Raw genomic sequence first — 12577 nt, 5'->3', positions numbered from 1 at the left:
TAAAATATAATATATTTTCTCTAATTTCTCCAGTTCCCACTCTGTTTTGCAAGGTCATAGGCATATGTTACATGTCTCATATACTCTTTTTTTTTTTTTTTTTCTTACCAAGTGTGGAAATTTAGATACTTTGCCAATTTAGCAGTTTCCTTTTTTCCCTAAGCTTTGGTGACAAATAGAAAGAATGCATTTGTGATGCTGCTATCTCAGCTACATTTTCTTGTTTGTACAATGGCAGAAATACACAATATATATGCATGTATTTCTTCCTTAATCAGGAGCCCTAGGTATTAGGAATGTTGTTTAGCGCAGTCTGGGTTAGTCAGTCTTTAGGGAAGAGTTGATTAAGAAACTTGTGCCTGATGGTTAGACAGATGTTTCTTCCCCCAAGAAGCCTTCTTCAAAGTCTTAGTCAAATCTATTTGCTGAAGACTTTCTACTCCTTATGCATAGAAGGTTCTCGCTCATTAGCTTTGGAATCCTTTTTCCCTGGAAGTATCTCTGTTTCCAGCCAAAAAGACAACTCTTGATGATTAAAGGTAAATTAATAAAAATTAAAGCAGCATTTTTATGTTATTCCTTGTACCCTTCATCTATTTCCAGTAACAACAAGCACAGCCCCCCAAAGTCAGAAGAAAATATATCTGTTTTCAAAAGCCGGAAAACAATTCACATAAGCCCTTTCATGTGTACAGTTTATCAGATTACAAAGATTAACTAGTTTGGCTGCTGTGGCAGAAACTTTTAAGCCTACGAATAAACCAGTCTAAACCAAAAATGAGACAAAAGACAGGAGATGACTCCTGATTATGAGCAGGAAAAAATCTGCTCCAAACTTTTGATATAGACTCTTTTATTATGTTTGCAGTGTTTAGCTAGACAGAGGAAACATTCCGAAGAATTTATAAATTATAAAATGTTTAGAAATAATAATAGAATTTGAAGAAAAAATGTTAAAGGAGCTGAGATAATTTAAACATTTAATAACATAAGGAGTATTTCCTTATAAAGAGCTTGTCAGTTTTATCTGGTTGAATTATCAGACATATTTTCACAACTGCATTCACATAGATATATGAAAAAAAAACCTTTTAAGTTCCTCGTAGAGTTAATCTGACATTTATATTGTAAGTGCTTGGAGTATACTATTAGTATTTTTATTACTAAAATGTGTTTACCTTAAAAACTTTTAACTTTCAAACATTACTAATTTGGACAATCACTTAAATAGTTACTTAAATAAACAAAAACAGAAAAGAAAAAAAAATGCTGTAACAGAGCTTTTACAGACAAATGCATTCCTCTCTATAGCCACAGCAGGTGGGAGTTTAATTACATGCTCCAGAAGCAGTGATTAAGTACCTTCATGCAAAGGATTGCTGGCACTAGGGTTTTATACCTTGCTAAATCCCTCAACTGCCTGCATAGTGTGTGGAATTAGCTGTTTCAAGTGCTTTAAATTTTATTGTAATATTTGGTGAGTTGTTATTATAAGGGCAATTAAAAAGCATTGGAATGCTTCTATGGGTCAGCATTGAAAGACTTAAAGAACTTTTCCACTGAGGCACCTGAGCATGTGCTTAACTCTTCCATCTGATTGATTCATGTGCATAACGTGTGATAAGGTAAGAAATACTTTGTAAGTTGTTAAATATATTTACTCCTACTCAGATAGAAAAAAGCAGAAATACGGGTGCTTATATCTTGTTATTTAACTGATCTGACTGTGAAGCCCTAGCTGCTGCTTAAAGAAAGAATAGGATTTAGCTATATGAAATATCATTATGTATGTGGTGTGTGATAGCTGCCTTTCACTTGTTTGCTCAGCTATGAAAGAGTTTATTTTGAACTATTTAGTATTTTTGTTTTGTAATAGGGTAGTTTGTGTTGGTGGAGATGGATCTGTAAGCGAAGTTGCTCATGGTCTGCTACTTAAAGCCCAGATTGATGCTGGAAAAGACACAGACTATATAACAACACCTGTCAGAGCACCAGTACCTCTTGGAGTAATACCAGCAGGTGAGACTGAAAGGTACTGTTACATTTTGTAAATCTTCTGTTTTAAGTCCCTCTGGTATGTTTTGTAGTTTTGGCTACTAAAGGTGGTTCTTGGTGCTAAAGCTTCAGTTACTTCAGGGAGCTATTGAATAAATGTCCTAAATTAGTGATTTAGATTGATTACAGATGACTAGATTTTAAATCATTATGATAATTTATAGTAATGGCACAGATGCGTTCTTTGCCTTAAGGAAGAAGCTCAGGAAGAAGAAAACTAAAATAATTTTCTGCTGATCATGCAAAGATCAAGTCTTGCCCTTATTTACTGCCAGAAATGATACCAAATGAAAATTCATTTTTCTAGAATTTCCTTAATATAAGCTATGCTGTTTCACTTCTGTCTCCAGTTTTCTTGGCAGGATTCTCAGTTGGATTCATGCTTTGGGTTTTATTTTTAAATAGCATCCCAGGAATACATGTAGAAAATAATACTGTGCAGACAAAACTGCTTTCTCTCTCCTTTGCTTCTACAGACCTGAAAATGTATGCATCTCTCTTGAAAAATCCTCTTGCTCCTTTATTAACTTTTGTTTGCATCTTGTCGTGTGTGGGGTTTGGTTTTGTTGTTGTTGTTGTTGTTTCTTAGTTTGGGAGGGAAGTGTGTGTCCCTTCTCCTCCCAGTTTTTGTATTTACCCTTCTTGGAGTATAACTTGGGCCAGACAGGGAGAGCTTAGCTAGAATTAGTACAGGCAGGGTTGATTCTGGACTGGTATATGAATCGCTTCTCTTTTAAAAAAGAGAGCTATTTTTTTTGCATGGACACTACCCTCTGGTGTGGATGTTGATGTAACTACTTGATGTAATTTCTCAGAGGTTTTTAACTAGCAAGGAAAAAATTCCTACGGCCGGGTGAACAGCAAATAGTTGTTCTCAGTTTTCTACAAAAAAAAGGAGCAAGTGACTTCCAAACTAAGCTAAAAAGTTTTATGTGCTCTGACTTGCTTTGCAGCTCTAAAAGACAGGGACTAGTTGCTTGTAAAAATGCAAGATTACACTAGCTTTGTTCAAGTTAAAAAAAACCCAAACCCCAAAACAAACCAAAACCCAACTTGGAAATGTATTGGTAAAAGGTACAATAATCTCAAAGACATGAAGCAAATGGATTTTAGTGCAGCAGTGGGATCATCAAGTTCATTTAAGTTGCTGTGAATATCTTGATGATGTTGAGACAGAATCTCTCCAGCACTTGACTCCATGCTGTTTAGGTGTGCTTAGAGCACTGTGCCTCATCATTACTGCTTACTCTCTTCAGTTTAAGACAAATGCATCATAATCAAAAAGGATTTATAAACCCAAAACAATGCTCTACTTCTTGTTACCCAGAATGCCATAGAATTTGTTAAAAGAGGGTGAGAAAAATTTTTAGAATGATAGTGTGAGAAGCTCATTAATAGATTCTTAAAATAATCTATAGCTTATTTCCATATTATTGACATTCTAAAAAGTAGTCAGTTAGGAAACAGATAGGTATGATACTTGTGTACATGAAAAAGATGGAACTCAATGGTCAATTAATTTTTTTCCCCTAGCAATTGATTTTACCAAATTATTAGGATTCTCCAGCTGAGTAAGAATAGAAACTGTACCACAGGATAGCATTATTGGAGTGGCTTAAAATCTGATTTTAGTATCCATTATAAGAAGTTAAGACAGCATTTTGAAGTTTCAACCAACTGGATGGAAAGGAGCTGTTCTTGAAACAGTTTACCTCCTGAAGAGAAAGGTCCAGAGGGGAGTGTGTTTTTACTAAAATCCTCTACTGAGCTGCCTTGTTCTGGTCCAAATCAAATGGATGAGATGTGGGGAAGGCTGCAGTCCTACTGCTGGCCATTAGCAAGAGTGTTTGTTGCTATGGGAACTACTGCTAAGAAACTGTACGGAGGGGGAATGGGAAAAAGGGGAGGGGGAACTGGAAGGACATTAAAAAAGCTATCCAGTTGTTACAGAACAAGAGACAATCTCCATCTGATTCCGGGAACCTTTTGGTCCTAAATGGTTTATTTAAATAAATTCATGATTTCCAATTAATTCAGAAAATAAAATATTACTGAGGGACTGTTAATTTCTGTGATATTTCAGGCAAAGAACCAAAATGTTGGTGCAGTTTTCATCAGAATTTTAGTTATGCTTGACTAGGAAGTCATTACATCACATTTATCTGTTTGGATGGGGGAGACATTAACAGCCTTATGAATATTCATGTTGTCTGGTTAATTAAGTTAATTGTACTGCAGAAGTGCTTGCACTTCCAAGGACGATTTTTTTTCTCTACAATTTCTATTTGGTACCTTCATCAGTCATGCTTTACATGACCTGCGGATATGTTGTCCTTACTGTGATGCTTTTGCACATTTCATAGGAAGGAGGTTGTAGGAAGTTGTTTGTAATGTCAGGAAAATGGGTTAATATTTTGAACAAAATTATGGGGTTTTTTAGTAAGAAAATCCTCTTTGTTTCTGTTTAAAACAATGCTGATGACAGAGATGCTGGAGTTGTATGGATGAAACCTTTTTACAGTAAATTGAGTAGTTGGAATGAGATCTAAAAATGTGACTGTTAGTAATGTGTGAGGGGTGCAAGCTCATACATGAGCGTCAGAGAAGGTTGTTAGTCTCTGAAGTAATATGATAGCGTTCAGGGGAACCATCTTGTTATTGGTAAGTACTATTCCGAGCGTACATGGGGATAAAAACATTTAGATGACTTGGGAAGATGAATAATGGCATTAAAACCACTATTATTGAATCACTACTTATATCAGCAAAGCTTATAGTCTATTATTTTTTTGTATGTACCTTTTCATTGTTTTGGTTCTGTTTATAAGGGGGTTTTTTGTGTGTGTAGCAGGATGTAGGTAACGAGATATTTAGTCATTACTGGTATCAAAATGCTGTTAGGCGTGTATTAAGAGTTTTTTTAGAGAAGGTGATGGTACTTGCTACTGCAAAACTGTGCATCTTCTAGATGTTCTGCTTGTGGAAGGATAGATGCGTTACTTATGGTTTTGAAAACAGAGCTTGTTTTATTTTCCCAGGAGTCATGAAAGGGTGGGGTTTTGCCTTGTTTACTTCTGCAAATGTTAATGAGCTGCACAGATTTAAGAGAAGGAGGCAATTACTTGTGCCTATCCTGTTTAGTAAGAAGGAGATTTAACTCTCCTTAAAGTCAGTATGAAGATTGGTATTGACTTCAGCTGTGGTCATTTGTTATCTTGCCACCATCTATATTGATAAATTACTCTTACTTAAATGAGGAATCCCAGTTTTAAGACATACCAAGCCTGATCTTCAGAAGTATATTCTGCCTTGTGCTCTTTTATTACATTGATCTTCAGTGACAAAGAAAAATATTTTTTTCAGAATAACAACTACCCTGTTGTCAGTTTACAGGAAATAAACATAATTAGCATGTCTTGTAATGATCTAATTTTTGTGTGTCTGATTTTCTTTGTTTTGGAGAGATTCCCATAGAAGTTGGTAAAGTTGGAAAAATTTAGTTGAAGGAAATATTTGAGCATTTTTGAGATGCTTCTTTAGCTAGCTACACTCGCTAAGCAGAATTACTTTAATCTAAAGGTTAAATGTCATAAGTCATTCAAACATGAAATGGTATTGGGCTTATACTTGTATAATTCTGTGAAGAATTGATTTTTAGGTAAAACCTATTTTTTTTGTCCCCGAGTTTTCCTTATGGAACTGTCTTTTATGTTCACTGAATTGAAAAACTCACTATTTTGTGTACTAAATTGTATCTAGAGCTACATTTTTGCCTTTTCTTTTTTGTGTGTATTGTACAGAAAGGAAACTTCAAACTACTTTGAGTTGTTAGATATAAGTTATTGGATATAAATGATTTAAAGGGTAATATTATTAATAAATTGGACTTCCTGTTAGTATATCTAGAGAGACTTTCTTCTGGGAGAAAAAAGTGAAGACTTGCATTTAACTTTTGAAGTTGTCAGTTTATTCTTCTTTCAAAGTACTTCATAATACAAATTTGCTGGGTTAATTTAAACATTTTTCTTTCTTTTATTAGGAAAAGGATAAATCAATAGTATAGTCACCTATAAGATTCTGAGAAGTATGTGAACGAGTTTTTTTTAATTGTTCAAAGAATAAAACTGTACATAACTTGATTTCTTCCTTGTTTCTTCCATGGAGATGTAAGCTTCAAAGAATGTTTTGTATCTATTATCTTAATAGATGTTCCTCACTTATTTCCTTCACATAGTAGGAACCCCTAGAGCCTTACTCAGAGCTCTTCTCTCTGACATTATGAAGGCTTTCCATGAGGTTCTGAGCATTCTGAATTACTTTCAGAGACTAAGGTGCTCTAAAGTCGTAACAGGAGAGATACTGAGATACAATTCCCAATTGATTTACAAATTCTTATTCAGAGAAATTATTGAAAAAAATCAAAGCATATACTCCTAAATAAGAATGACAAGATGCTTTTAGAGCTTCTCAACTATGTACATCAGTCTTTCCAAATTTAGTATTTTTTTTCTAATGTGACATCAAAGATTGCAGAGTTTTGGGATGAACATAATTTTTCAATCTGGTACATGATGCTTTTAAAGTGCTTATTTAAACATTGAGTTCCTCTTGTTTGAAATGTGATAGTCTTTCCCTTTCCTCACTTCTCTCTCTCACTTTTGAAAGACAAGTTTGTGTGCTCCATGAAACTTAAGGCAATTTAGCATCAAGAAATGTCTGTTGCTGCAGCAACTTATTAAATGATTCAAGCAACAAGAAAATGATTTGAAAATCTAAATAAACTCATACCTTTATGGCATGTTGGGTTCTAAATTGTGCTTTTGTAATTTTTGATATTTTAATTAATGTTATTGAATTATTCATCCCTTAAACAGTGATATGAAGAAGCTCAATATTCTGCCTGCTTGGTGGCAGGCCCTAGTTCTTTATTTTTGTAGAAGTGGATCCTAAGGCCCTGCTAATTGGCTAAGAAACACCAGAGATGTGATCAATGAGAAAAATCAACTTTTGTTAAAACTATACCCATTTAGGAAAGATGCTACAATTCCTTGTTCAGGATTTTTAAAATGCTGTTTGAAAGTCAGCTGATACACACTATTTTATGTCCTATACATTAACGCAGAAGGGCAAAATTTCCATGTATGTCCATGTTTCTTATAGAGGTAAAGTGACTTGCCATATCAGTTACCTCCAAACCTGTGTCTCCAGAACCATGCTGCTTTCTTTTACAAACTGATAGCTAGTTTTCCACTCTGTCTTCCAACTCCATGCTCACTTTTTTTCTATTCAGCTGATCTGCTACTCATTCCCTTATTTCAAAATAAATTAATCTCTTCTGTCTAGTGGCTAGGAGTACAACTGGTCTGACAATGTCCAAGCAATGACAAAGACAAGTTAGATGGGTCAGTTTTAATGCACTGAATGCAAGTTAACAATTTGTCAGACACGTGTCAAATTCTACGTTCTCTCTTTTTCACTCATTAATATGTTCTCATATGTAAAGCTGATGTGCAGTATTAATTTTATTCACTATTGCTTCTAAGAATCTAAAATGTAGCCTGCAAGAGGCACAGCAGATATCTTAGGCTAGATATAGTAGAATTTTGTCTGGGAAAGGTAGAGTTTTGCACTGACTAGGTTTTATATTATTTTTCCAACTTAAAAATATTCCCAAAATGTATCTTATTAGATAATCTGTATTATTAGATAATAAGATTCCTCAGTACAGCACTTAGGTATAGAAGAAGTGATCGTTAGGAAGATGGTTTAAAAAAAAAAAAAAGGCAATATTTGCAAAGTTTTTTTTTTTTTCCTTTTCCTCCTATTGTTTTTTATGACACTTATGAATGAATTTGCAGAGAGGATTTTATAGACCTCTGGAAATTTTAATGGTTTTACTTTGTACTATTCAGCCTTTCTGCTGTTACCAAGACTAAGCCATTTGTGGGAAGGCTTTCTTTTTTTGAAAATGCAGTAAATAACTCAGTTTCTTCATTAAAAAAATGTATAAATTTTTTCTTGCTATTCTGCATCTCTCATTTTTACAATAGTTTGTGTTTGCTTTTGCAGGTACTACTAATACTTTGGCTCACACTCTCTATGGTATTAAGCATGCAGTGACTGCAACGTTGCACATTGTAATGGGTAAATATTTTTACATACATTATCAGATTTTAAATAATGAAGCAGCATTTTTAAGTTTTCCATAACCAGTGGTTTAATAAAGCCATATCATTATGCTATATCACTGTAAACTCTCTTGTAAGACTTTTTAACCCTAATGATTCTATCCTGTCTTACAGTGCACTGGAAAGGTTATGATTCTTTGAGTACAGTTTAGTAGCAAAGGTTGCAGACCTCATCTTCTGGTAACTAAAATCTGCCATGGAGTAATGTCTGATTTTGGCATTCATGCCCTGTTACTGCAAAAAGTAACCTTTTTCTGACTTCTTGTGTGAATAGTGTTACTCTGTGTGTGGTGTTATGCAATGATTGATTGCATAATTGCTTGATTATTTTAATTTAATATACCTGCTGAAGACAATAGGAAAATTTACAATCTTTCAGCTTGAGGAAGTGGTTAGGATTGGACTTTTCAATAAAGTATTGTCATATTTCTGAGAAAGTATCATTCATCTTTTTGGATCTGTGTGCATTTCTTTTAAATGCTAACAGTTTCCATAAGAAAACTTTATTAGTAGAAAAAACTGTATCGCTTGCCATTTGGTCTGCACAATAAATAGTTTTTTTAATATGAAAATTTAGTTATGCTAAAGGAAAAAAATAGGTTGCTAATGCAAACTTTATTTGCAGGTCTTAGAAAATAGCAAATACTTAGTTGAGCAATGTTAATATTGTCCTCAAAGTGATTTTTCTTTAAGGATAGCTTCCCCCCCCACCCCCCACCAAATAAAAAAAGAGAATAATGGGGAAGGTCCACCTTGAATATCTGTTTTTTAGACCTTGCAGTCAGCAGTAGAAGAGCCTTTGCTCTATTTCTTAGATAGTTATACACAAGCCTTTACAGGCAAAATCTAAACCTGTCTTTTTTAATTGGAGACACTCAATCTAATGGACACCCCCCAAGTTTACAGAAAAAATCTATATTCCCTATCTTGAACAGAATTAGGTGTCTAAATTCTATAACTGTAGAAAAGTATTTAAATACATTTAAAACATATATATAAAAGCTCCTGTACCTCCTCCAGGACAATGTTCAGTCATTACAAATATTTGGTGAAATGGCTGCAAATATTTATGTAGCAATATTACATTTTATTTGATACTAATTGTTGAAAATTCAAATAGAATTAAGAGTCAGACCTGTTGCAGCCTGATGAAGTAGCTGAATTTTTGCCCTAACTTTTTTAACATTTTGAAGCATCTGAGCATTGTTCTCTAAAATGACTACTTTTATGGAGTCTTACTCTGATTCAGGTTTCCGTTAGTAAAACTTGACTTCCTAGAGAGAGATGAGTCTGAAGCTTTTTCCTTGCAGCTAAATTAGGTGAAAAAGAAATGGTAAGCTGTATTCTGTTTGAAATACGGATGTTATTTGTAATTTCTGATCTTTATTTTTGAAATTTTAGGACATATTCAACCAGTAGATGTCTGTACTTTCAGTACTCCAAGCAAGCTTTTGCGTTTTGGGTTCTCAGCTATGTTTGGTTTTGGTGCAAGGACTCTAGCTTTGGCTGAAAAGCACCGTTGGATGCCCTCCAATCAGCGGAAGGATTTTGCTTTTATCAAAACACTGGCAGATCTCAAGTATGCCATGAGCTGTTATATTTTTTCAGTGTTTCTCACTTTCTTGAGGAAAATGCAGTAGTTAATGTGGTAAAACTACAGACAACAGTAGTTTAGCTATCTTGACTTCCCAATTGCAGACAGATTTAACTCAGATGTGATGTATATCCCTCTTACAAGTTATAGAGGAGATAAATTCTGTATATTCAGCATCTCCTTAAAATCATCTTAACTTGGATAAAAGTCTATCTAGCTGTCAGAATATTGGTTTATATGACAGTAAATGTCAATACTTTTCTAGGCCAGAGGAATGTGAATTATCATTTCTACCTCTACAAATTCCACAGGAGGTCTCTCATGAGAATGACAGGTAAGTAAAACTGAGTCAAACAGTTTCAAAGCTACAAAATATGTGTCTTTGAAGATAAAATTGTACAAATTCTTAATTTTGTTTCAAATCTATCATCAGGTAAAACAATCTTAAAAAAAAAAATTTTACAACTGCAAAGTTTTACACTTTGTAAAACATTCCCTGTAGACTATAGAGGATTTGTTACAAAGCAGTCTTCCACTCAGTATTATTATTTGTTCAGTTCTGTTAATCCTTTCTTCCACTGAGATCTTACTTTTTTTCTGAAATAGATGCTGTTTAAAAGTGCTAAAATGACTTTAAATTATTTTACCTACATGTTTCCACCTTTTCAGAAAGAAGAAAGAGAAAATTAAAAAAAAGGGTGAGTTTTTGCTTTTATGATTATTTAAAAGCAAACTGTGGCTGGTTAAACTGGAGTAATATAGAAATATTCTGTTATATTTAGGTAGCAAGGATCAATGGCACAAAATTCAGGGTCACTTCCTGAATGTGAGCATTATGGCAATCCCTTGTCTGTGTTCAATGGCACCAAGAGGCTTGGCACCTAATACGAGGTCAGTAGGGGTTTAGAGAATTAGTCATGTCTATAAATTCTGACATCTTATCTTAAGACCTTGGCTTTTCTGAGAATACAAGCCTGTGTTTAGGTAGTCTAAACCCTCTGGAATGGGGGAGGGAGCATGGACTGCAGCAGACTTGATAATCCCAGGAATTGTAATCAGTTTTTGGATCAGGCAAATAAGGTCAGGCAGTCTAACTAGAATAGTGAGTGAGTAATTGCTGCTGGCAAGTCTGACTTAAGTAGTAGTCATTGAGCAGTCATCTGTCATAGGATTTGGCTGTATGTGGATGTGGAAGCTTCATTCTTGTATTGTATTTTATTTTTTAAAATATAAATATAAAGGTGCCCCTCAGCTGCTTTACAGCTGGGAAAAACGAAGGAAGAATCTTTCTGCTGTTATGAAGAACTGAAATTCATATTTGTCTTCTGTTTTGTTTTTTTGTTTTGGGTTTTTTTTTTCTTTTTTTTCTTTTTCTTTTTTCATTTGTTTGGGAAACAAATGAGTTATGTAATCTGGTTATTGCTATTGACTCATTTTGCCTTTAGCTCATTATTGAGACAATGCTTTGCAGATGCTAAATATTTGTACTCAATTTATCCAGTTGATGATTAAGCAGAATAGCAAGTACAAAATTTGCAGTTGTATGTGAAATACAACACGGTCTCTCAAGAACAGTGCAGAAACTCATATACATATAAGTGTGTGTGTATCTATTAAAAAGACCCCCAACACAACACTCAGAGAAGTTTATGAAATTAAGGTTTTGTTTCATTTTATTATTGTTAGCTGAAAATAGATATGCCCTAGAATTGATCAGGTATCTTTCTTCAAAATTACTAGCTGATCTGGTAGAATTTGACTTCTTGGAAACAATGTAGAAAGAAATGTTTTTGATGAGACTCTTATTGAGAAATTTTCTTTGCTACAGGGGTCCTGCTGAGCTTCATATATCTCAAGATAGTGCCCTGATGCTGTCCCCTCTTAGGAACTTACTCTGTTTAGCATTTAGTGTGTTATATACCAGTCAGTAGAAAAATTCTGACAAGAAATGAAGAAATTATTCTCTTTTAGCTTTGCTTTCTCTTTCCATCTGTTCTGGCATCTCTTTCTCAGTGACAGGGAATTTTATGACACCTCCATGCAATTATTGCAGATTTGAATGAAGCTGTTTCTCCCACAGTGTAGTTGCTCAGTGGATCCCCCTATGCTTTCATAGGGAATCTTCCCCCTCCCCCCCCTTTTTTTTAAATAATCTTAGGAGTGCAGTTAGCTAGTAGGGTAGGAAGAGTAGACTCTTCAGACAGGTGCTTCATTTCTCATAGGGAATAGCAAGTTGGCTGCAAGGCTTTTCAATATGGGAAACATAATGTTGCGCTAATTGTTAGAAACTCAAGATGCATCATGGAAGCATCAACTACACTCAGCTAGGTTTCATCACCCTATCTTATTTTCTCCAAGAGGTTTTTGCCATATGAAGACATTTGAAGTGGAATGAAAGCTTTGACTGCTGCCTCTACCTCTAGTTATACTAGTCTAAATTTGCAGAAACATGTCAACATACATTTAACTGTCTGCGCCATGCAACACATCTATTTCTTGCAGCCTAGGTGGTGTGCTTCACTGCAGAAGGGACTTTCCAAGAGAATTAATGAGAATTCATAATCATCTGAAGAAAAAAAGGCCATAGTGCCGAATGCATTGCCCAGTAGCCTGCTGTGACCTTTTATTGCAGCAAATATGATAAGGAGACAACTTTTTCAATTTCACCATCACTGTTTTCTAAATCAGCAAAGTAATGCTATGACAGGTGACTTGTTTAGTGGTTATATAAGAATTGGCT

At 34.5% G+C, this 12577-nt stretch overlaps 1 protein-coding gene across 1 annotated transcript in view; it reads left to right on the top strand.

The window, feature by feature from the left end:
• Positions 1 to 1011: 1011 nt before the first annotated feature.
• CERKL (CERK like autophagy regulator) overlaps positions 1012 to 12577 on the top strand; it is a gene marked incomplete at its 5' end in the record, with an annotated part of 15623 nt that continues 4057 nt past the window's right edge. The window contains 7 exons of the mRNA XM_010164069.2: positions 1012 to 1107; positions 1877 to 2019; positions 8125 to 8199; positions 9645 to 9822; positions 10103 to 10171; positions 10507 to 10535; positions 10620 to 10728. Coding sequence (XP_010162371.2) covers positions 1012 to 1107; positions 1877 to 2019; positions 8125 to 8199; positions 9645 to 9822; positions 10103 to 10171; positions 10507 to 10535; positions 10620 to 10728 — 699 coding nt within the window. The remainder of the gene's footprint in view (positions 1108 to 1876; positions 2020 to 8124; positions 8200 to 9644; positions 9823 to 10102; positions 10172 to 10506; positions 10536 to 10619; positions 10729 to 12577) is intronic.

The sequence above is a fragment of the Antrostomus carolinensis genome, unplaced genomic scaffold, assembly GCF_000700745.2.
Source record: "Antrostomus carolinensis isolate BGI_N321 unplaced genomic scaffold, ASM70074v2 scaffold11500, whole genome shotgun sequence".
NCBI classification, from domain to species: Eukaryota; Metazoa; Chordata; class Aves; order Caprimulgiformes; family Caprimulgidae; genus Antrostomus; species Antrostomus carolinensis.
The sequence above is the reverse complement of the archived record's forward strand: the minus strand, read 5'-3'. Positions and strand labels throughout refer to the sequence as shown.